Source organism: Cephus cinctus, unplaced genomic scaffold (assembly GCF_000341935.2).
Source record: "Cephus cinctus unplaced genomic scaffold, Ccin1 Ccin1_scaffold0596, whole genome shotgun sequence".
Classification (NCBI taxonomy): Eukaryota; Metazoa; Arthropoda; class Insecta; order Hymenoptera; family Cephidae; genus Cephus; species Cephus cinctus.
In genome coordinates this window covers 272,104-297,175 of record NW_014333242.1, presented here as the reverse complement: position 1 = coordinate 297,175, position 25,072 = coordinate 272,104, and the positions used below count along the sequence as shown (strand labels likewise).

The window sequence follows — 25,072 nt, the reverse complement described above, 5'->3', positions numbered from 1 at the left end:
ACATTATAATGCTAGTTACAGACAAGCATTACACTCACCGCCCCTTGCACTGTATATTATTTCTCCTTATCTTGAGCTATTGGATCCATATCTTCCCAAGAGAGATTAGATATCAGGATAGCCATTGCATGTGGAACGTGAGATTGTGCTAAGCGATGTCACAATATCTTTTTCTCTGAAAGAGCGACAAATAACGTGATTGAGGTGTGAAAAAATTTATTTGATTAAATAATCAATTAAATAATTATCGCTTCCTATTTGGGAAGTAGAGATCATCCAGAAAGATGGCACGGTCCAGACGTCTTCGTTTGGATGAGGTTGTCAGCTCAGTACCAGAATTAGGGCCTTCTGTACCGGATGGAGGATACTCATGGATCATTTTACTAGGAGTCGTCACCATCCAGGTACTGTCAGGTACTGAGATAATACGTGAGAGTATATCCTGGAAAACTAAATTAGTCCTTAATGTGTCTTATTTGCATTTTTAAAAGTTTTTCTTCGGGTGGTTCTGATTAATTAAATTCTAGTCATTATCTTTTCAGATGACTGTACCTAGTATTTTGTCTATGTACGGAGTGGTCATGGGGTACCTGGAGAGTGATATTGAACCTGATATTGATCTCTACACTGGAAAGATTACCATGACACCAATACTTTTTTATGCATTTTGGAATTTGACAGGTAAATTTTCTTGTATAGGATAAAGATTATTCATATATTTTATATTCGTTATCGAATAACTGTTGATTATATTTACTGCATACAGATCCTTGGAGCAGGACAATAGTCAGTCTAGCATCAGTGCCTCGTCTGGTAGCACTCATAGGAGTAATGCTACTCTCCATAGGTGTCCTGGCTTCAGGATACCTGGCAACTGGTGGTGTGGGAGCTTATTTAGCACGTCTCAGTGCAGGAGCTGTCATGGGTATAGGAGCTAGTATTATTATCATTCAAAGTGAAAACATGTTACGTCGTCACTTCAGGACACGGCTTCGGCTGGTGCTGACTTTGAAGAACATAGCCTTTGCCCTAGGACAGATCCTGGCGCCAGGATATGCCTTTCTACTGTTGTCAAAAGCTGGTTTACAGACTGGATTATTTCTTATGGCTATAATCTTTATACCAACAGCGCTAGGCGCTGCGACATTTGCTCCTCCAGCACTTCAATATGCTGCACCCTATACTCTTTTACTTGGCGAAGAAGACAATGAACTCACGATCAAGGACACCAGTCCAGACGTTACTAGAGGAACTCAGCATGAAACTGAAGCTGGCCAGACCGATGCAAGTATTCGTGCATTAGAACAAGGACAGAGACCGGAACAGGAACCAGAAACTGCTGAAGGACCTCCACCACTGTTTGGTGCAGGCAGTAACTCTTTTTCCTATGAAGATCCTGAGGATGATGTTAGTTTGTTCGTTACTCCTATTGCTCGTGTTAGTACTACCTGGAGCGATGAATTCAGAACAATGAAGTTGGTGACGTTTTGGTTCGCTGTTTTTGCCTGGACTGGGCTTAAAATTGGACCACTATCTATTTGTTTGCTCCTTCCACTTTTGACTATTGTTCGTGTCAATTCTGCTACCCTAGCTGATGGAGTAATAGTTCTTATTGTACTAGGTGTGGGTACCTTGATACCTGCTATTGGTTCCTACTGGAACTTAAAGACAGCTCACCAAAGAAGTGTGTATTTTGGTTTATCTTGCTGGCTAGGAGGTTTTGTTCTTGTGGGTACGAACATAATTTTTCTTACTACGTTTTACAAGTATTTCGCGTAATTAATATATCTTTTCTTCTATTCTAGCCTTGGCCTACAGTATGAACTATACTTGGCTTACAGTTTGTGCCTTCCTGGGTGGTATTAGTATAGGTGGATTAACCGTATCACAGGAATCAGCGTTGAGGGATGTTCTTGGTGCTCAAACTGCTAATCATGCTCATACTGCTCTCTCTACTATTGTTGGATTTAGTTTACTTCTATTTTCCTTTGTCGACGGTAATATTCACATGATTCTGAATACAGAAGCAATGCAAACACTAAATATATAACTTTTATCTTATAGATTTTATATTTTGGTTGAGAGCAGCATCATTTGTGCAGTTTGGTGGTGGAATTTACTATATCTTTGCACCAACACTGGGAGCACTTCAAGCCAAATGGCCAAGGTGACAAGGCGATGCATACCAATAAGATCACGCACAATTTGTAGTATTAATATGGTTTATGGAAATGAAATGTTTCTGTAAATAGTCTCGTATCGTTCTATCCTGCGTGTAACTGGTAAGGCGGATTAAAATTTTAAACATGTAAGACTTTTTCAGTATTTTCAGGTATCGCTATATATTTTATACATGCAAAGTTGCAGAAATCACTTCTTGTTTTTATATACAAAAATTTCATACTCGATTTTGTAAAACGATACATACATATCGTACTATCTGTGTTACGAATGAAATTCATGGAACTGCTGCCTAGCAGATAATTAAAGAGAAAATGAAGACTTATCAGCCGTGTTCAATTCTTATTGAAAAGTCCATCAGTAATCTAGTACATTCTATAAAACGTAAGTTACATGCTAAATAAAAATTATCACGTACGATTAATATAGGCTCGACATAATAGTAATTAACATAAAGAGATTTTTTTATAACGATCCGAGTTTACCAAAAATATTTAACGTTTTAAATAACATTTAAATGTGAGGGAATATAAGATAAAAAAGATTCAAGATCTCTATTTTTTTGATACTTAACTTTCATCTAATTTTATGTTACATTATTAATTGTTATTGAAAATTCTGTCTCGTGTACGGGTCGAGTTATTTGTTAAGATCTACCAAGGAGTACAGTGCATACTTCCAAGATTTTAAACCTAGCAATGTCTCTTAAAATTGATTTTATGAATTAAACCAACTGCTATTAGCTGAGTAAATCCATAATATCCTGTGTCGATAGATTTACTTGCTGTGTATTATTCGACTGTCCCATTAACGGCTGTGACATTCCTAATGTATTAGAATCTGATCTCCATTCCGAACCCATTGAATTATTAGACATGTTCCAACTTTGATTTGGTACGTTTTGAGGTCTAATTTGATTCCAGTTCGATATTGTTTGATTTGGCCCAAGTGTGCCCCCTGTTGACCAACCTGGTGAACTCATCCCATTTGCATTCCAGGCCCCTGTAGGACTCTGCGCAGACTGTGGGCCAGCTGTTATAGCTAGACCACCCCACTGAGTCTGCGTAGGTGTGTTCTGTGACCAATTAGCACTCTGCAGAACTGAGTAATTCGGCTGCTGAGGTGGAGTTTTAGGACTTAGATTCAGTTGATTCAGATTATTCTGCAGAAGTGTATTGGTCAGGTCCTTTGGCTGTGGCTTAGCTGGTGGAGAAACCTTTTTGGGCGCCAGTGACGCCTGAGACTGTAATCTTTGACTAGCTTCCTGTTGCTGAGCCAATCTGTAAGGTACATAGAAAAGTAGTCTTTTTGCATTCTTTTGCAAATGAAGTTGTTTCGATACCTTTGTTTATCTTGAAGAGTAAGACTTTGTCCACCATTGAGAGGCTTCGAAGAACTTGTAGGTGGTGGTGCCAATTCTATTCCAGCAAAAGCATCATTGAGCTCATTAACCACAGCAGGATTTGCCGCCTGGGAAAGAGCTTGATCAAATTGCTGGGCATCACGGCGAACTGCATCCAATTGTTTTAAAGCTTCTCTGTGTTCAGATGTAACTTTTGTTATCATATCTCCCACCAAAGTAGCGAGGGTTTCGAATTGTGTGGGGCTGAGACTCTGCTCCACGCACAGCGGTAATAAGAACGGCAAGACTCGGGTCGCCATAATCTCTTTGCTCATTCCTAGTTTACTATGAGTCAGGACTAGCTTATAGATTCCTTAGGAAAGAAAAGAATGGTTAAACATTTTTAATTGATATGTATCTACCTTCTGAGACTATCTAAAAATGTTCTAAACCTATTATCGCCATAAGAACAGCAGGCTCTCCAGAGTGTGGTATCTCCTGTAGGAATGGTAGTATCTGGTCCAGGACAAGCCATCGATCTAGGTTCTCCAGCATCTTTGCAAGACATAGAAGACAATTGACCCGTACTCCTAGACTACTTGTACTTCCCTTTCCTCCTATGCACAGTTTTTTAATTCGGGGCAGAATGGCATTTTTCATTGAGGGTCCTTCAATGAGTGTTGCTATCGAAGGCAGCGCTGCTAGACACAGTTCCTGCAACTGTTCCCAATTGGAATCTAGGGCCCGGGTGAGCATGGGGACAACGTCGCTCTTAATTACATCAGCAGGACAAAGTTTCAGGAGCAAGTCTACTCTTTGCATCAGGACCAGACTTATCTAAAATATTAAGATAAGATAGCTAATGTCTTCATATTGTATGAAAATACAATGGGCTACCTGTGGAGGCTCTCCCAGCGCCAGGACAGGCTTTAAATTCGGCAAAATGTGTTCGCGGAATTCTTCGATGGTTCCCGTTTCTGCGACCTGGAGGACACTTGGTAATACAAAGGGAACCATAGGTGCATTCACAAATTCCTTATAGAGTGCTGGTAGTACTCTGTGCAGGGCTACTCTGTGTGGCAGCTGCTTAATAACCTGAGGCAGACCCTTATAGAACTGAGACTTTTGTAAGTTGTCCCACTGAAAAAGCTTGTCCAGGTAGTTGAGCGTTTTTACCCCAATGTCCGTGAAATACTCTATCTAATAATTATAATAATAAAAGCATTAGAAATTGATGAATAGCCAAGAAAGTATTTTGATTCATAAAAACTTATGTACCTTTATAAACTGATGAGCATCTGGTCTGAGTTCTGGGTTATTAGTAAGCATTAGTTTCACAGTGTCTCTAAGGGCTTCTGGAATAGGAGATAGCTTCGCAGTGGGTAGTGATGTCTTGATATCTCCTAAGAAACGTCGACACTTGGATGGATCTCCATGGGATTCATTAAGTGGCTTGTGCCCTGGAGAGTACAGGGTATAAACTAGCATTCCCAGGGAGAATATATCACTAGGCGGCCCGTTGCTACCAGCTATAATACATTCTGGAGCTTGAAAGTCTAACTGTGGTTGTGCGATAGCTGGGATTGTAGGATCATAATCAATGTATGACCAGGATGGCTAGGATAAAGAATGTAATGAGACCTTTTGAAATTCTTTGATAATTTTCATTTGTATGTCACATACCTGCTTGTCGTTAGGGCTTTGATTCAAAGCACAAAAGTCAAAACCAAAAATTTTCCATGCTCCATGTCCATTAATGACAATGGATTCTGGACAGACATTTCTGTGGAGAAGTTTAACGTCCCCATGTAAAAATGCCAATCCCTCTCCCAACTGTAATAATCCATAACGAATTTCTACATCTAATAATTTATAATCTCTCAGGGCTGCTGGAGGAGGCTGTGGAACGTTCTCAGAACGTCCCAGTGCATTAGCCAAGCTTGCAAAAACTGGCTCAGTAGCGAATGCAAGACTATCTCTGGATTCTTCCAATGGATGTTGAACAATTAATATCTGAGGGTGCCGTAGTTTAGTTAACTGGGTCACACCACGTCTGAGAGACTCTAGAACAGCTTCTCTTTCTGCCTTTCCAGACCAGCGATCCAGGAGTCTCTTCTCAAAAACAAATATTGCAGCTTCTTGTCTCGTTGATTTTTTATAACCACTGTAAACCTTCCACAACAAACCAGGTCCTGCACTGGCAATGTGTGCTGTTGCTTCAAATTCTCTGGTCACAGGATTTCCTGGGAGAACACTGGAGAGCTGTGAGAGACCATAAGCAGTACTGTTTACGGTGTTACTTATGGTGTTGCTCACAGTATTCCTAAGTTTGTTCAACACGTCCATCTTGACACTGTTAATACAATAAATAAATAGTTATTATTCAATCCAACAAATGCACAAGTGCATCACTTACATATTATCCAGAAGATACAAAGTTTATTGCTACCAGTTTACTTAATTTGACACATAGCTTTCATAGGATTCATTAATTTGAGATGAACTCAGCCAGTTACTACAGTCTGTAAGCTATCGTCACGGAAACAGGTGTGACTATCGATTCAAAAAATAATGAACTATCCCTTTTGTACAAATTTTTAATACAATTTTATTATTCTACACCATTATAGCTTAAATTCTTATATGTAAAATGTAAAAAAATATAGGATACATTTTTATCTGTATTTTTGATTCGACTGATGTTGCATAAAAATTGTATTTTTTAATAGAAGACGAGAATAGGCAATATGCACTGATGTGCGCCTGACTATAGGCAATGTTCTAATCACCTAAAGCGGGTTGCATATCGGCTGGCGTCAATACTTATTTTATACACATCCAACTAGTTACGTACTATCAATATGCTAATGAATAGTCAACAGATTATTAATGTCACTCAATAAAACATGAAAAAAATATAATATATATAATATAACCCGAAAATTTCAATACTAATTTGAGAAATGTGAAAACTTTCGGGTCCTATTGCTCTTTCAGTTTTACATTCATTACTGCGAAAATAATGTCAACATGATTGCTAACCTTACAGAATATGTACTGAACTTCGCTTTAGGAAAGATACTGTGTGAAAATCCTATTATTTACGATTTTCATTGACATATCACTCGCATGGTAAATAAGAATTCCAGAGTCAGATCAACATGTCATTTACGCAAAATTACAAAAAGGTAAAAAGTGACATTTGGCCTTATTTGGAGAGTAAAACGAATAAAGGAAGAAGAATATTAAAAAGACTTTTCAGAGCGTACTTAAGAGCCTGGTCTCACGATAACTCGAAGTATGTTGCCTCTTAAATTTCCATCTCTAAATGCATCGACTTATCTGAAGATATATATTATAGAATATACAAATTGTAACCTCTGAACTCATACTATCTAATGTTTCATTACATAACTCAAGAGTTGTAATTCCTTCTGATTTCAAATGTATTTCGATGCGAGGCACTGGACATCTCTCCCCGCCAATTTCTTATAAGCAAACTCTAATGGCAGATATTCGAAACACGATGACGTCCAGCACTTATGGCCGCCGTATTGACACGTCAGGCAAGAAAGACGAATCGTGGCCAAGAGAACGTAACTCCTTGCACCAATCTGCGCCAATCATTTAAAACCAGCTGGAAATTCCTCGTAGTCTATCCTCTGTCTCTTGGGCCGTCTGTTTTCTGTTATCCAGTCAAAATGAATATGGCTGCTGAGGTGAGGTGGCTCGCGATTTTAATCGCTTTTACGGTCATCCCGGCTTTTCACGCGGAATCTCCACATAGAAAGTTCGAATATAAATATTCGTTCAAGCCGCCTTATCTCGCGCAAAAGGATGGCACTGTTCCCTTCTGGGAATACGGAGGAAGTGAGTACAAACAATCTGCACATAACCAAGACGCTACGTTTAACATACTTCTTCCGTATGTTGACATATTATGCCGGCATCTTATGCTTTTGTGGAATTTTTGATGTCTGGAATAGTTTGGGATGTGTTATACTTTATCTTGTTGATCGTATGGTATTCCTGGAGGAATGTTTTTACTGTTTGCAACATGTCAGAAGGCTGTTGCAATGGAATATTTTTTGACTATCGATAATCAATAGAATTACTGTAAGTTGTTTTCAGGTCAAGCACTAACTCATTGACACTCTCAGTGTGTAAGGAGTATTGGAGAAACTTTAATATTAATACAGAATGAAAATTAGAATCTTCTGATTTGGAGGAAAGTGAAACGTAGTTGGAGTTTGGGATCAATTTTATATTGTGGATGTAAACAGATATTCTCTTCTATTATGTAGTAGTCATGTTCCAATTTTCAATGTGGAGAAATTTAGTTTCTTATGGTATTTTACATTTTGCAACGATTGATCAATCTTCCTTTCAATCTTAGCTCTTTATTTATTCCTTCTATGGATTACTTTCTGCAGAATACTTACAAAGTTCCCTTGATTTTGTGCCATGGTTAAATTGCTACTTTATATATTTAATATTCACATTATTATTTTCATGTGTGTCACGAACACAATTTACTATGTTTCAGATGCAATTGCTAGTTCTGAGAATGTCAGAGTAGCTCCTTCGCTTAGAAGTCAAAAAGGTAAATTAACATTAAGATTATTGCTTTTATTTAAATATTAAACTCAAATCAATATTTGATATTCATAGGCTGAAATTATATTAGATAATATCAATACTTGATAAGTCATGTACATTTCATTGCATCATACAATACAATCTACAAAGATAATCTCAGTATGTTTCTTGACCAATAGTTATTATATTACACTAACAGGAGCGATTTGGACAAAGCAGCCGACAAATTTTGATTGGTGGGAGGTTGATCTTGTTTTCCGAGTAACTGGACGTGGTAGAATAGGAGCAGATGGTCTAGCATTTTGGTATACGACAGAAAAAGGTGCCTACAATGGTACAGTCTTTGGTAGCTCGGACCAATGGAATGGTCTTGGAATTTTCTTTGATTCTTTCGACAATGATAATCAGCACAATAATCCCTATATCTTGGCAATGCTCAATGATGGCACAAAGAGTTTTGATCACAGCAAGTAAGCAGTCTAAAGTCTATTCTATAAAAGAGATGAATTGAAAAAGCATAAACATTAATTTCTGTCTATAAAACAGAGATGGGTCCACACAACTACTCGCCGGATGTCTTCGGGATTTTCGTAACAAGCCATTTGCAACACGTGCAAGAATAGAATACTATCAGAACACATTAACAGTAAATACTCATTATTATGTATATACTGATATAGTTATGAATAATAATAATAATAATAATAATAATAAATATATATTCAATTTTATAATTCAGGTTTTATTCCACAATGGTATGACCAATAATGAAAACGATTACGAGCCATGTATTCGAGTAGAGAACATAGTTCTACCAAAATCTGCATACTTTGGAGTATCCGCAGCTACAGGTAAAGACGAATTATGTGAAATGTCAGTGAATAGGAAAGCCTGACATTTTTTTAAAAATCCACAGGAGGTCTAGCTGACGACCACGATGTTCTGCACTTCCTAACAACCTCTCTCCACCCACCTGGTCAGATGAGCGGAGACGGTCGCAAGGTGTCCACGGAAGAGGAAATAAAACTGAGTCAAGAATATCAGGACTACCAGAAGAAGCTGGATCAACAGAAAGAGGAGTATCGTCGGGAACATCCTGAGGAGCAAGAACAAAAAGAAGAGTACAATGAATGGTTTGAGAACGACAACCAAAGAGAACTCAGGCAAATTTTCACTGGACAAAGTCAAATGTTCGACGTGTTGCGCGAGCTCAATAGAAGACTGGACGAAGTGGTAGGTCGCCAAGAGAGGACGCTGAGTCTCATGTCTCAGCTCCAGATAGGCGGTAAGTGTATCTCAAAATTTCTGACGAATAAAGAGAAAAGAAGATCCAGACAATCCTAAGTAAAATCATATCATCAGGTGTCCAAGGTGCTGGTGTTCAAGGTGGACAACCTATCCAAGTCATAGATACCATCCGCAGACAGGAAGTCGACGCAGTCATTAATAATCAAAATATCATCGTCAACACAGCCAGGGAGATTAAATCATTCCTTGGCGAAGTAAATTCCAAGGCTGATACCATTCTAAATAATCAAGCTCGCGCACCTACTGCTCAAGTACAGCCAATGGGATACGATTATCAGTCACTGATATCTGAGATGCGTGACGGACTGAATGTGATCAAGCGTGACGTGGCTCAAACTAATGCAAAACTGTCCAGTGGTACCGTCGATTGTCCAACTGGAAATTGTCTGACAACGACAATGTTCCTCGTCTTCCTGGCTATACAAATGATTATTTTACTCGGCTATAATATGTACAAGTGAGTAAACTGTCTCGTTCTTGAAATAACAACCCAATTTAAAGTGTATACGTTAACGTTATTTATAATACTCGTTTATTTTTTATTCGCAGAGATAACAGAGAGGCCCAAGCCAAGAAATTCTTTTAGAACTCATGAGGCAGAAGAGGAGTAACCGTTTAACGTTACACTTCAGAAGACACACATGCACATATTGTTATGAACTCTTTATTATCAATTTACATTGGTCATCTCTCTTTTGTCTTCGCATCTACTTATATACACTGTTTTTGGTCTTTTTTTACATGCGACGATCTTTTTCTTCCAATTCTTTTTTCTTTTAATCAAATCCTATTTCGTATTTACCGCGCGACTCAGTGATAACGAGAGTCTACGGTGCCTTTGTGGAACTAGTGGATGAGTCTGAAGCGTATTTTTTTTTTTCTTATTTCATTACAAGGAAAAGTGAGAAGAAAAAAAAACAGTATAATGTAATTGTCAATTTTGACCCACGTAATCTGCGATCACCTGGGGCGCTTTGTGAAATTGCGAATCTTCTTTCGTCTTTTCTTGTATTTTTAATTGCATCTGCTGTTTGTACTTCTTTGCCAAATAATTAATTGCTTTGGGTTTACTCCTGAGATTGACTTAAAGACGAAAACAAAGACATTGAACAGTGATACATATTATCATTCTCTTTACTTGTGTTATCACGTACAGCATACTGTGCATATAGTATATATATATATAGATATATACATATATATTTTTTACTATCAATCAACACAAGCGTCTCGCATGTCTCTTTTCATATACTTCTTTTTTCTTCTCCTTGATCAATTATTTTTTTAATAGCGCTTAGCGTAAATCGCGTCTTTTCATTATTGGTTCATTATCACATGAGACGACAGGGATGATGCAAATTCTTATGAGATAAGGTATACAGTAAAAATAGTATTAATTTATTGACAAAAAAATCGAAGGAGTCGCTAAGAACAAAATAGTAACTTTGCCTTAAAGTCAATAGCGTTACAGGCATTATGGCACTAAAGTGAATACGGTCTGTACGTTGAAAGAGAAGTTAATAAGGGATTTATAAATATTAGGAGTGTCTTTATTCAAATTATTATTATTTTCAATTCGCGCTGGTTACTCAAAAATAAAGAATGAGAATCGCACGCGTCTTTGTCGGCGTGAAACACGATGGAGATTCGTTTGAGAACGTTAGACTGTAAAAAGGCAAGTTCCGTTTTCCATAAGTTACTTATTTTTGTCCAATTTAATTTGGTACCTATATCTCTTTTTTTTTCGTTTTCTTTTCCATGATTCTTCACTCAGCAACAAGTATGTTTCAGGGTTTGATAAGCGATGAGCGAAGTCTGACACATGACAAGTAATTCCATATTATTCGCATTTATGTGAGAGTTTATCAATGTTTGTAATGTGTACCAGGTACGAGAAATGAAATAAAAAAAAAAAAGGAAAAGAGAATCAGGAAGGAGTTTGCGAAGAAAAAGCATGCACAGCGGGACTTTGATAACTCGAACTTGTATAAGTTAAAAACCTGTATAAGACTATAGCCCGTATTCAGAACTCGCTTTTAGTGCTCATAGCGCGCTTTTAAATTTTTTCTTAGTGACTTTTAACTACAAGCGATTCTGTTAGTGACTTTCAGAGCGAGTTGTGAATACGGACTTATGAATCTTCTAATGCTTCACCTTTATAATTTAAAAACCTCGATAATTCGCAACTACGATGACTGCAAGCATATTTCATTTCCCTTAAGATTTGATTCGAAGTTCCACTGTATATAGCATTTCTTTTCTACTTTCAATATCTCTTTTTTCCATTTATTCAAATTCATTACCGACTTTCCCTTCGACATCGTTGACCTCTAATCTACAGGTATCTGAATGCACCGAGGAGATATTAGCAAAGAGAAAAACTTATTGGACCTCATGGAACTTTGTATCTGACGGCTAGTGGGCACATATCCTTTGTTCCTTTCCTTATGGCTGCATCCCCAATGGGGGACATGTGCCAGAGTGGGCACAGATGGGTACGGGAGATATGTTGGAACCACGACTAAAACCAGCATAGAAGTTTTACAAGGGGTTGAAATACCATATAGTTAGTTCCTTTCAGACACAGAATACACGAGGGCTGACCCTCTTCATCCATAACTCCTTCGGGGCTGATTATTGTTCTCAGTGAATTAATATAATGAGATGCAGTAAAAATGTTGACTTTTTTTCCAAAATTCCAAATGCAAAAAAATACCCTACCACGTCTACCTATTGATTAATTCAAATATCACAGTTATTCAAAATCATACCAGCAACGTATTATTTTTGGAAAAGAATACACATACCCGTCATTCTGATAACGTGAGTAGGTCTGTCTTTTGTTCTGTCTATATAAGCGTGTGTTAGAGTATAGATCAGTTTAGAAGCATTCAAGAATCAACCGAAGGTAAACAGTATATAAAAGGTGCATCTATGAAGCTTTTGTGATTGGTCAGTGGTGGGAGGGCAGGGTCGGTTTTGAAAAAAGGGCAGGTGAGAGCAGCGGGGGACGTTCAGATAGAAGTCTTGGACATGGCGAAAGCCAGTTTTGCTCACACAATGTCTACCCACTACGGACATATGTTTATATGTATAGGTAAATACATCTTAAATAGTGGCGTCTATACTGTACGATACGGATTGTAATAACTGTATCATATTTATTGGCCAGCTTTTGTTTTCTGTCAATCATTATAAAGTGAACATAGTTTACTGACTGGTCGTTTTTCTAGTATCCCATGATCCTTATTTGGTCCACATTACCACACATAATTCACTTTGCTTAATTCTGTGGAATATGAAATTTTGTTCTTTTCTCTTTTTATTTTTCTTATAATTAACACGCGCATAAGCTCCTCTCTCTCGTACTCCCGGTAAATATACAAAATTCAAGAAAATCTCCAAGGATCCAGTTCTTCCTTATTATCTCAATATCAATGGTTTACGATGTTATTAAAGAATTTCTCTGACCTTTAAATCTACTGATTATGGAAATACTCATGCTCAAAAGTACTCCATGACTGTCAAAACTGATTCCTAACCTCACAGACGGATGGTTTCGTACGTGTCATTATACTCCAGCGCCTAAGTGGAGAAACGATTCCCTCTCGATCCACTAAATCTTGGAGGATGACTTCTCCCCTCCCTTTCTGCTGCAAGGAACATAAATCCTGCAACTGTACATAGGAGGTATATGGCAAACAGGATCCCCAGAACTGCTGAGTGCTTGGGGCTAAAATTGAGATTTATGAAAGAGTCAAATCGGTGTACGTTTCTCTACGAGTATCTGCATCCTTTATTCTCTCGTTCTTTATATCTATTTTTCTCCTTCTTTCTCTCACATAATAGGACCGGACTGCTTCGAAACTCATCGCAATCACGAGTTAATGACGCGAAAGAGCTACTGATCATCCCCTCTAATGAAATGCTAATTCAGACAGGAAGGATGGCTGTGCCGTATCCACGAGTCCCGTTAGGGTTCAATATCCACTTGAATAAGTACACTCGTATTGTCGGATCATAGGATGACGCTGGCATTTATTATTTGACAGATATCAGAGTCTTATCTATTTGTTAATCATCTGGCTCTAATTTTTTATGCAAATTTTGTACGTTTTCTAGCACGCTGGCAGCTGACAGACTTTCTAGTTACACTCGTAGAACATACTTTTCTTGGTTATGTCAGTTGTTCGAAACACGCGCCAATTTTTTGGACTTGCATTACTGTCTGCGCGCTGGATTCACTTAGAGTGCGTTCCACTTATCGTTCGCAACGTTTGCAACATCGTTGTTTCTCTATCCAATACATTTAATATTTAAAGACACAACGATGTTGGGCGTTTTATATCTTTATAATATTTATAAAATATAAATATCTTTATATTTTATAATATATTTTATAATATCTTTAGCTAACCTCGTTAATACTACGCTAGTCATTGATTCCTTGTCGAGCAGTTAAAACGATTCGGCATCATCCCAAATGGACATAACGGGGTCCCAGGCACTTGTCTCTTCATGCCATTCTACAATGCAACGGAACACGTAACACGGAAGAAATAAGCAATAAGACATTCAGTCATCACGCACTACGCAATCGACACGAAAGGCCATTCTACAATGCAATATAATAACACGTAACACGGAAGAAATAAGCAATAAGATTTTCAATTGTATATTTACCTATTTCCATTGGATCCTCCAATCAAGAAGGAGAAAATCGTTTTTAAAACCGAGCGTTTACTAAGTCTCTACGATTTTGGTGACGTCTTGGACATAGCAACGATACGGAAACGGTTGCTAGGGTAAATTATTACTTTATTTTTAAAGTCACGATGACTTTTACCGTAGAGAAATATGATTTCTCTAACGATATTGATAATGACCTCGTTTATAGAGTTGGTTAATGACAAGTGACAGGTAATGACATTTCACGCATGGAAATATTGGCGAAATATTACGTATTTCACGGAGCACGAAACGTGATGAGTAGCATCGAGCATGTCCCGTTCTGTAATCTGTAATGGCTTACGTTAAAAATACATAGCAACGATACTCCGCTTCCGTATCGTTGCTATGTCCAAGACGTCACCAAAGTCGTAGAGACTTAGTAAACGCTCGGTTTTAAAAACGATTTTCTCCTTCTTGATTGGAGGATCCAATGGAAATAGGTAAATATACAATTGAAAATCTTATTGCTTATTTCTTCCGTGTTACGTGTTATTATATTGCATTGTAGAATGGCCTTTCGTGTCGATTGCGTAGTGCGTGATGAAATTATATAGGGTGGCTTTGCAATTGGAGAAAGATAATTTTTTACAAGCAGATACACAAACGCAAAGGTGCATTATCTATTTATATGTCGCTGTTAAAAATTTCTAACGCACGGATTAACCTGTACAGTCGTTCCATCAGTAAAAGATTCGAGGATTCACTTATCTATCTTAACACTTTACTGACAGGTCACGAGTATACTCGTGTTTGCACTTACATTTGTTTATGGAGATTTTAGGCCTGACAGCAATATAGGTTTCGGCGGCATGAGATAGTATTGGCTCAAAATAAACGGTCAAGAAAGTTTTAACGCGCTAACTCTTAAATGCATGAATTACTTTTATTTGAAAAACTATATGTTGAAGTTATAACCCAATAACGTGCAGGACAAATATTTTTCATGACACGTGCAAGAAATTTCAAGTTTCAATGTCTCTACAGCCAGTCGAAACGAGCTAACTTCAGACCGTTGCCACGGACGACTATTGGCGGGTGCGTAATTTGCGAATTCTTTAAATCAGCGGGTAAATACAATTGTGTTTCTGCCCTCGGCTCGCTGTCAGTCACACTGAATGGTTATTTCAGCTCTATTTCTTTGTAATTTGTTTGTCACTTCAGTTTACTTCTTTGATTTTCATAAGTGACAGTTCTAACCGTGCAATCATCACAATTTACGCATGCGCTAACAGTTCCTCGCTCCCTTAACCTTAAATTTTTGTTTCTGACTGGCTGCTCACGCTGAAGCTTGGTTTCGATGCAGGTAACTATTAAAAATATAGTGTGTGACACGGGATAAAACACGATTTCAGACTTTGGACGATGTCAGCCCTCATCTACGGCTCGGGCAGCCAACTTCACTCTAGTCTGAAATCGTCTTGTTTCATCCCCTGTCACACAATATACTATTAAAAAATCACAATTAATATTTAGCTTTTTTTTTACCAAGAAAACGCGCGTAATTCCAAAAACAGGATGATTTCATTCAGATACCAGTGATGGATTTTAAAATGATTTGAAAAATACTTAAATACTTATTTCGTTGCATTGTAGAATGGGTCCAGGTTGCGGTGTCAGTTGGCTCTTAATGTGTTAGTAGTCATATGAAGATGGCATCTCGTAGACAGACTATAGGTATTGACAACAAGTATGTCCTACCGGGTTGTCCAAGTTAAACGTATCGCTTGAAATTGGCGCGCATATATGATTCTTATGGTAAAACTATGTTCAGGTGGTAAGTTTAATTTGAATATTGAATAGACGTAGAGAAAAACTGAAATTGCCTAATCCGCGATTTTACTACACAGCGACGAACTGGCCGTATTCGATTTTTTCCAATATCTTCCTAACTTTTTATCGCATATATGCGATATTTATTTATCATTCTTCATCATCCCCTATCCTATCTCACAAGCCCTTCCATTCTGAATTCCTCCATTTCCAAAATGATATCTCTCAGCAAGACGCATACCCATAGTCCAACCCAGTTTACGCTATCCGTCCAATGAGAATGCTTCGCGTAGGGGCGCAGAATCCGCGAAAATCATCCCCTGCTGCTAAACAACGTTCATTGGCGAGGCAATCAGCCAATCAGAGTTCATCTCATATTGATCTGGAGTCATACGTAGTTGAAATTGTTGAAACTCTACGTCTATATTTTTTTATGTTTTATTTTTCATTCCCTGCCCTCCTCCCCTATCATTCTTCTTTCCTTTTATTCGGCGTAGCTGTAAAGTGTTTTACTGCCAGGGCAGAACTACCCGGCGTAGCGCTATGATGGCCATGAGTTATTAAAATTGTCAAGACACTTCGATGCTTTTGGCAATAAATGGATTGTATAATATTGACTAAAGAGGCCTATTGCGCATGCGCGGAACCAGAAATTTATAAAGGATTAAACAATTATTTCGTATCTTTAAATTTCTAAAGTAACGGCAATCTGTCTAATTGACTGCATGCCCTGAACTCGCACGTCAACCAGCAAATTACACTAAGCGAATGACGATAGCAAGGACCAATCGGCATCGCAGAAAAACGGGTGACAGAATTTCGAGATGTTATCGATATGCAGTTAATTAACTCCGATATGGATCTTACAATAAGGCTCAGTTTCACGAAAATTAACTGAGGTTTAACTTACGAGACCAGCCAGTCGGATACCTGTGTTCTCTAATACTCTGAATCTCATTGGCTAGTCTCGACGGTTAAACCTCGATTAACTTTGGTAAAATCGGCCCTAGAGGGATTATTGGAAATAGTTAACATTTCCTAGAATTATGCAGATTTTTATGAAAAAAGAAAAAACTACCATTATCCAGTTATGGGCAAAATACAAATTTTTGATGATGCACTGCAATTCCTAAAAAATGCAAATTTCTAAAAACCTTCAGAACTGTCTGGATTTTTATATATAAAAAACCTCCACATTGTCGCGTTATGCTTCAAAAAGTAGCCGCAATCTGTTTTTGGTCAAATTAAGCCATTTGAATCACACAGAAAAGTGGAGAGTGATAATGGCCGGGCAAAATGCGCGCGTATATGCGCTAATGATGCAAATGGGGTTCAACTGTATGCCGTTGACACCCAGGTCAAGCGGCAACTTCACACGCATCGAACGACGGTAGCGACGACCAATGGGCATCGGGGAAAAAAGACAACGAAACTTTCGAGATATTTTCGATACGCGGCGAATTAACTCTGAAAAAGCATGAACCTTATATCAAAGAGAAAAAAAGACTGTTTCGATTATTACCTATTGGTACCACCGGATATACGCTTCTTTTTTTTTACATATTAATTCTTTCCCTACCCTTATCTCATACTCGGCCTTACATGCAAGTAACAATATTATTGTTTACCTAACGAAATGGACCGTTCTACTCCGAGAGCTTTTCACGATGGAGGGGATGACGCCACCCCTTCTGGAATAACAATTTATAGAAAAATTAGTAGCACTTTGCTATGCAAACACGGGGATGAAATTCTGTATGGGTTAACCGAATCTTTGTTCAACGTGAGCGGGTTTCGGGGGGAGACTCTATACGTTGTATCTCATCGAACAGCCATAAGAGTCGTAAGGGATGGTTTGGATTGTGGAAAAAATGAAGTTTTTTTCGCCGCAATCGCAAAATCCAAGGGAGGCTCTCGGTATAGGTAAAATTAAGGGTGAATCCGTCTGACTGGATTGGGGATGCTCGGGTGAAAATTGTATAGGCTCCTTCAAAGGCATATCCAATCAGCGATAGTGCGAGCATCCCCTGAAGGTCCTATGACAAATCAAAATATATTTTATCCACCCTGTATACGCTCGTATATACTTTAATAGATTTATATATCATCCGCGTATACGAAGTTTATGCGAGTGCACGAGGCTGTCGATATAGTTACAAAGAGAGAATGATTTAGGGGTTGTCGGGGGATGGTAATTCCACGAGCGATTTGTTCGGCCCACGCTTACTGTATGTATCGATACGATTGACAGAGGTTTAGGGGGTTGTTACCATCCGTATTGGAAGTCATATTTACAAGGGTAGAAACCCCTGCGCACGGCTATGCTTATAAATAAAATTAGACGACCGAAGAGAGCAACCCCTAAATCGTCAGCGGTATCTCTTCACGGTAAGGGTTGCAATATCACTTATCTGACACAATAAAAATTCAGTCCACTCTCTTTATTTTCGCATGGACACCAACGGACGACAGTGGTTCGAAAATTTTCGAGATCTTAAGAACCAACCCCCTATGAAAAATGACGATGACTCGGGAAAATCGTTCACAAGCATCCAGTATAGGTACCGATGCATCATCCCCTGTTTCGACTACAGACGTGGATGGAATGATCTACAAGACAAAAAAATATATATATATATAGAAACAAAACCACCCCTACGGGATAGAAAGTATCCCTTAACAAGGAACGTGTCAGGGTTCTTCCACCGCGAACAAAAGAGGGTTCCTTGAGTTTTTGGCTTACGGGCGTGGGGGGTGGTAGTTGCTAAGAAAGACAACACCGTGGGACATTTATAATCTCCACAGGGGTGTAGATCAGCGATCTTTCTTGCTTGGTTGAAAGGGGTTGCGTCACGTGACGTCCCAGGCAAAATTTACATTTAATTATTATTAATAGCTGTCTCCTCAACCGGAATACGACTTTCGTTACGCCATTTTGGATTTCATCCAAAAAGTGCCTGTACGCAAGCAATAAATCTTGTTGTCGTACAGTGCATTTTAAAAGTGACGGCCAGCAATTTTGACGTCACACTATATATATATATATATGTATATACATGTTGCAATTTATTACCCACTCTTGCACTGTACCTGCATGGACTTCAGTAATGGACGATCAAATCAAAGTATCGTCTAAAACGTTCATAAGAAAGAAAAAAAAAAGACAAAAAGAGGAAGAAAATTGTTTGAAGAGAGAAAGAGAGGGTGAGAGAGGGGGGGGGGTAGAGAGAATAAAAAGAAAAGAATAAGAAAAAATTAAGTGACCACTTAAGAGCTCGGCACTTAGGTGGTAATCTGTCCCAGAGGGTTGACAGGGGGTTGTTCACTGTTCACTGGTTGCTACTCACCACTCACTGCACAGTGACAACCCCCTTGGGGTGTACTTGGTATATATACGACATAGTAAATATCTCCCTGCAATCCCCTTAGATGTGCATATACACTGCGTACACGTGCACGCGCCATTGCCAATGGTATAAGATCGGCTTTTCGACGGTTTCACAAGTACTTGGTTTATAGCGGTCAGTTTACGTCAGACGACGCTCGGCGTCCTTATTTATGGGCAGAGGATTGTTCAACGACGCTATATATTTTACAAATTGCAATCCTTGGTAATACACGACGCTCTAATGGGGTTGATTGAATTTCCGGAATTTACTCGAAGAAATCACCTCCCCCCACCCTTGATCCACGTGGACGGGTTCATGCAGCTTAGTACTGTTATCATTGTTGTTATCTGACAAGGCGTCGCGACGCGGAGGAACGCCAAATATAATTTATCGAAACTGTCTTATACGACGTCTCTCTCGCACACATATCTTTGGGCCATCGTAATGTTATAATAACACTTATGATAAGGGTGTGGTCTAATCTACCCTTATATAGGAACTTGGTATATGGATATGAAAACTGACGGACCTACCTTTAACGAGAGAGATTTTAATGCCCGCAACACGTTTCTAAGGGATGGTATCATGTGTGGGTGTATATATAGGTATACATAAATGTACATATAAATTTGTCAAAAGTTGGTTTCCAGGACTTTTTGTCTTGAGTATGCTATGAGGACACTTGATGTTTTCCAGGACGGGTCTGGAAGTATTTTGATGCGTAACTTATACTTCGTATACACTCGAAGTTATAATGAGCTAAGAAATGGTTTCGTTAGGTTAGATTAGGTTAGAACTCCAATGCCACATGTCTCAAGGTTTATTTTTTTTTTTATAAAAAAATACATCGGCTTACCGTTATGAGTGGCATAGGTCCTGGAAATAGCCCTTTGACAAATTTATATATATATATATATATATATATATATATATATATATATACAGTATATATGCATGTATGTATCTATTATGATTATTATGATTGTTCATATTTTGAATTGTAACCCGCAGTATGGCTGCAGTGCAGTTATTGCCTATAGTATTTGCTATTGCGTAATTTAATATTCACACTTATGGCAACCCTTGGCCGTATTTCATTACTTAAGTCTACACGCATGTAAGTGCCGTTCCCCTCCCACTTACCCCGCTGCAGTGACATACCACTGTACATACATACAATAGTGATCAGTCTAGCACGACTAATGTGTATCACGGCCAAATGTTCAGTTAGCTTTAAATGTCCTATTTTGAGTTATCCTGTAGGCGCAGTTAACAACCCCTGAATATCATTTACGTTCGGCCAAATCATCCCCCGGGACGTGTTAAAGAATATTTTATGGCTACACTGCATATATGCATGGCTGATCTATAACCGGGGTTGAGTTGCAATTGGAGATTCTTTTTTTAAGGGGTTGGGGTGTAACTGCTATTGTTATTATGGGTGTTTCGAAATTACCGGGGGCAAATTAACGGGGTTGTTTTTTAAGTCCAGGGGTGGCGTTAATTACTTTATCGAGCCCACGGGCTCCCTTGAATGAAATACAAGTGTTGAGTGTCTTTTGTGTTATCCATGGTGGTGATGTGAACTGACATCGTACGGGGTAGCAACCCTGATGGGTTGTTTAAATTTTTTTTAAAGTGAGGCGATCATAGTGGGGTTAGACGATGATTATGTGAAATTTTGAAAATTCTTTTGACGGATCTCATGAATTATTTTTCAGGTTTTTTGATAGCTGTATCTTGCTGCAGTGTCTTTTTTTCTTTTTATTTTTGCTTTTTTTCACTGCAGTGCCAGAAAGTTTTGCTCTTGCTTTCTGGAAGGGAAGAGAGAGAGAGAGAGAGAGAGAGAGAGAGAGAGAGAGAGAGAGAGAGAGAGAGAGAGAAATTGTATTCTCTCCCGTCGTTACGCAGCATCGCGTTCCCGGTTTCAGTCTCGACATCCGGCATCCGGTTCCGCTTGCGATTTTTATAGGGATAACCGTGGAAGCTCAGAGTTCACCCCTCTTTGTCGTAGAGGGGTAGAATATCCTTAATCGATGATTCCGAGGAATCTGAAAATTCACTGGAGCGCGAATATCCACTTGGTATATGGTAGAGAATTGTTGTTTACAGAAGAGAAAAGGCAAAGCACCCCTTGGATGGTGGTACCAAAGAGATATTCTCTGCGTCGTCATATCCGCCATTCGAAAAATCAGGGGTCGTATCATTTGTCAGATGATAGAATTCTTCTGTTTTCTGCCTTCATCCCCTTGGACGTACGGCCACTGCAGCGTAGCTACTCCTCGATATGCTTTGGGGGTGCGTGCAGAAAGTCAGCCGGAAGTCAGCCATTTGTAGGGACGCGTGGCTACTGTTCCGGATGTCAGCCTTGAAGAGAAAAATCATTGACTATTTTCTCTTACGGCTGAGATTGCAACCCCTCATCCATATTGTCAATGGCGGTCGGCCATCTTTATTCAACTCTTTGTTTCAGCTCTACTCACCCCCGAGTCTTTTTTTTTTGTGAAAATTTTGGAAAACTGACAAATCATGATGAAATGCATTTTACCGTTCGACTCAGACCTCGGGGGGGTCCAGTGGAGGTTAGGGGTGTAATGTCTATTCTTATTCTGTAGTCACCCTTCACTGGGGGGATGAATCATAAACTATATGAGGTAGAAACATCTGAATATGAATTAAGTGCAGTATAAATGTCTGACGAATGGTAATATTGGCAATGGCTCACGGTTGTGCAATATTGTGCATTGACACTCACTTCCACTTACGTAAGGGTGTAATGTGCGTGGGGAGGGCACGTTTATGAAGAAAATTGTAATTGTTTGGAGAAATATACCCTTAGGAAAATTCGTTGGCTCGCCAATGAGGCTTCATCGCGAAACGAGGAAAACCTCTCAGGAAAATGAATTTATTCGCCCTGTTATCTGTTCTATATGGCAATGACGTCACGGCAACCCCATAAATCATAGAGGAAGAATATAGACAGAGTATAGCCATCCCCAATCTGAATTCCTACATTTATCTTTCTCTTGAGTATTTTATCTTACCCTTATATCATTTTTCGTATACCATGTGAATACCCTGTGGCTATTCGTTATTCAACTATGAAGGGTGAATTTTGAAGAAAGAAAAAAGTAAATTTTTGTTCAAATTTTGAAAGTGGATACATACGCCTTAAAAACCCCCTAGTGGTTCACGTGCTGGAGGATGATGTAGATAGGGACTGAGGAGTTTTCTTGCTCGAATTTACCATCCCTCTGGATGGCTGCTCCTGGGGGATGAAACTTGCCGAATTGACAAGGCCGACGTGGAACGCCGGCTCCAGACCCCCTGGCGCCGTCGCGACGCTTCCAGCTTTTGGCAAAACATATCCCCCGTTAGTATACGTACGGGCGTCTAGCTTTTTTATGGCTACTACTTCTGGGGAGCCGCTTCTCTATTCGTGGTGGCTTCTGTATATACCGTAGTACCACCCTTGGCCCCCCATAAAACTCGTTCTCTTGTCGCAACCATCAACCCACCCAAACTCACCCCTTGCAGCTCCTCGTATATTCCTCTTGGTTCTCATCCCCAGACAAGTCGTTTCCCGCTATTTCTTCTCGCGCTATTTTCGGACTGACCGTTTGGACGGAAACGTCAAGAAACTCTTGGGAATGTTTTCTTGGATTATCCACCCGTGAACAAAAAAATATCCTCTCCAATCCTCGCTAGACAATTTTCGGAAATGGCTGCTGGGTCAAGTACAGTTTCCCGTAGGAATTTATGCGAAAACAAGAAATTTCCTTACCTCTGAACTTTAACATTTAATTCTAGCCTGGAGGTGGGTGGTACCAAAATTGTATTTGAGGGATGATCCGGGTTTTTGAAATTTTACGAAACTTTGTATGCTTTCATTACGTCGGAATTTCGTTTGTATCTTTGTATTTCAACAATCGTGCTGTTAATTATCTTCAAAATTACTGTTACCACTTTCCTTATAGACACTCTGAAAAAATTAACAGAGCCGTAAGAAAGAATTACGCCATATTTTTTTATTTTCGAAAGAAAAACATTCCTAAGAGCGGTATAACTTTCGCATAGAATATCAAGGATCCTATATTGGCACGTTTCGGATGTAACGTTTGTCAGCGAAATTGCCATGGCAGATAAAAATCAACTCATTTTCCTCGTCGTGGGGGTGGAAAATGGAGAGATACTATCCCGCCATCCCCAACTGTAGCAATAAATACAGAAACTAACCTCTATCTTATCCTCTACGATTTCAGTTCCTCAGCGAACGCGCACAAACACACTGTGAAAAGACTCTATTTCTATTGTCTACTAGTATAGTAGCAAATACTATCCTCCTACTTTCATCGGCGAGTATCATCCACTGGGTGGACTCGCACCCTTATATCTGTCGACGTAGAGAGAGACAAGCGCCCTCGAACTTTCCCCATTAATTTTCCACGGAAATTTTATTCCTCGTACACGCGGCGTTCCGGCTTCTTTGTCGTCGCATCTTTACAATCGCACACGTGCGTGAGCGTCGCGACGTCATTTCCAATCGAGCAGCATAATCACGAGAATATATTTCACTCACTATTTTCCTACCGCCTCGCTACCGATCATTCCTTAAATAAGTAAATCTCAATTCCGTGGTGGTAACTGCACGAAAATATCAGGGAACGAAAAAAAGGTTCTAGCACCTGCATCCATCTAGCGGTAATAAGAGAAAATATAATTGCCGATAAAGCAGAGACCTGTCTGCGTTGTATGAAAATTTTGAAAGTTTTCGATGAAAACAGGTTTTTTCTTATGAATATCGTAACAAAAATCTACACCACGATACCTGTCTCATATCCATGTAACCTATATACTCCGAACTCGAAACCGGATTAAATAGGATATCTGGCGCTAATCCAAAGAGCAGCCTTGTGACTTGAGAATTGTTTCTCTAAACTTAAACTCAATTTCTTTACCGTTTTCTCATCACTATTGGATTCTATCTTTCGTACTTGCCTATCATGAAGTAATGCGCCATTTATCGTTCACCACGTACAAATGAATTCAAACGAGCGAGTGGGTTTTCGTATGTCCCATTTTAGTATGGACGTTTAGTATAGTCGCCTCACTCGAATTGCCCACACATAACACGCACGCACGGACCAAACCACTGTTTTTATGGAACACAACATTACACCAGTGCTTTCGCAATAACAAGTGCAGTGCTTTAAAACTTAGCTGGTTTTCTACTTAACATAGTCTCACAGCGAAATGTCTTGTTCAGTTATTAATTTTCGTTATCACTGTGGACATAGATAAGAATAAATATTTTGTATTTCTCTTCTTTTTACTTGTTCTGAATCTCTTCTTCTGATCCAACATTAAAAGATATAGTATCTGATAACAGAAAGCCCTAGTATAAATGATTTGTTGTATCAAGGAAATATTACTTCTGGTAGCACACATTTTATCTGAAAATGAAAAATGAATTTTTTACTGTGCGTAATATAACGAGGGCATAGATATGAGTAATTTGAGATTGTTGTAAAATGTTTTTAAAAATATATTCTTCTAGCCTTGTTTGGTGAAAGGAAGTGTGTGACCGCTTCCTTGTATACAAGATAGCTTCGCTTAGCATTTCCCAGACCACTTTGCATCCGCTTCACTTGTATTTGACGTTGAGCATACACGAGAACAATATATGTAGGTCAGATCAATGCACATAAAAAATGTAAAAGCATTTTCTTTATTTTTATTTTTTCTTCAATTT

At 38.9% G+C, this 25,072-nt stretch overlaps 3 protein-coding genes across 6 annotated transcripts; 2 read left to right on the top strand and 1 right to left on the bottom strand.

Moving 5' to 3' along the window:
* Positions 1 to 21: 21 nt before the first annotated feature.
* LOC107268886 lies at positions 22 to 1,967 on the top strand. The gene is made up of 4 exons (XM_015742103.2): positions 22 to 404; positions 543 to 681; positions 767 to 1,728; positions 1,806 to 1,967. The coding sequence occupies exons 1-4, from the start codon at positions 285 to 287 to the stop codon at positions 1,821 to 1,823; spliced, it is 1,239 nt and encodes a 412-aa protein (XP_015597589.1). The 5' UTR covers positions 22 to 284; the 3' UTR covers positions 1,824 to 1,967.
* Positions 1,908 to 11,364, top strand: LOC107268828 (protein ERGIC-53). The gene is made up of 10 exons (XM_025086216.1): positions 1,908 to 1,960; positions 2,065 to 2,167; positions 7,054 to 7,393; positions 8,070 to 8,126; positions 8,322 to 8,592; positions 8,669 to 8,768; positions 8,862 to 8,973; positions 9,039 to 9,407; positions 9,485 to 9,887; positions 9,980 to 11,364. The coding sequence occupies exons 1-10, from the start codon at positions 1,908 to 1,910 to the stop codon at positions 10,014 to 10,016; spliced, it is 1,845 nt and encodes a 614-aa protein (XP_024941984.1). The 3' UTR covers positions 10,017 to 11,364.
* Positions 2,324 to 24,610, bottom strand: LOC107268883 (SCY1-like protein 2). Of its 4 annotated transcripts, none has more exons than XM_025086120.1 (7): positions 24,319 to 24,610; positions 5,207 to 5,876; positions 4,802 to 5,140; positions 4,421 to 4,723; positions 3,976 to 4,360; positions 3,524 to 3,896; positions 2,324 to 3,461 (listed from the first exon to the last, which is right to left on the bottom strand). In XM_025086120.1, the coding sequence occupies exons 2-7, from the start codon at positions 5,867 to 5,869 to the stop codon at positions 2,921 to 2,923; spliced, it is 2,604 nt and encodes an 867-aa protein (XP_024941888.1). In that variant the 5' UTR covers positions 5,870 to 5,876; positions 24,319 to 24,610; the 3' UTR covers positions 2,324 to 2,920. The 4 variants fall into 4 exon arrangements, with proteins under 4 accessions (XP_024941888.1, XP_015597586.1, XP_024941889.1 ...); XM_015742100.2 differs by lacking the exon at positions 24,319 to 24,610 and adding an exon at positions 22,489 to 22,659; XM_025086121.1 differs by lacking the exon at positions 24,319 to 24,610 and adding an exon at positions 6,313 to 6,520.
* Between the last annotated feature and the right edge of the window lie 462 nt (positions 24,611 to 25,072).

Coding starts and splice junctions, on each gene's coding strand:
- LOC107268886 (XM_015742103.2), top strand. CDS start 285: ATGGCACGGTCCAGACGTCTTCGTTTGGATGAGGTTGTCAGCTCAGTA. Junction 405..542: donor TAGGAGTCGTCACCATCCAG/GTACTGTCAGGT, acceptor TTATCTTTTCAG/ATGACTGTACCTAGTATTTT. Junction 682..766: donor TGCATTTTGGAATTTGACAG/GTAAATTTTCTT, acceptor TACTGCATACAG/ATCCTTGGAGCAGGACAATA.
- LOC107268828 (XM_025086216.1), top strand. CDS start 1,908: ATGTTCTTGGTGCTCAAACTGCTAATCATGCTCATACTGCTCTCTCTA. Junction 8,593..8,668: donor AAGAGTTTTGATCACAGCAA/GTAAGCAGTCTA, acceptor TCTATAAAACAG/AGATGGGTCCACACAACTAC. Junction 9,888..9,979: donor CTCGGCTATAATATGTACAA/GTGAGTAAACTG, acceptor TTTTATTCGCAG/AGATAACAGAGAGGCCCAAG.
- LOC107268883 (XM_025086120.1), bottom strand. CDS start 5,869: ATGGACGTGTTGAACAAACTTAGGAATACTGTGAGCAACACCATAAGT. Junction 4,361..4,420: donor CGCTGGGAGAGCCTCCACAG/GTAGCCCATTGT, acceptor TTAATATTTTAG/ATAAGTCTGGTCCTGATGCA. Junction 3,897..3,975: donor TGTTCTTATGGCGATAATAG/GTTTAGAACATT, acceptor TTCTTTCCTAAG/GAATCTATAAGCTAGTCCTG.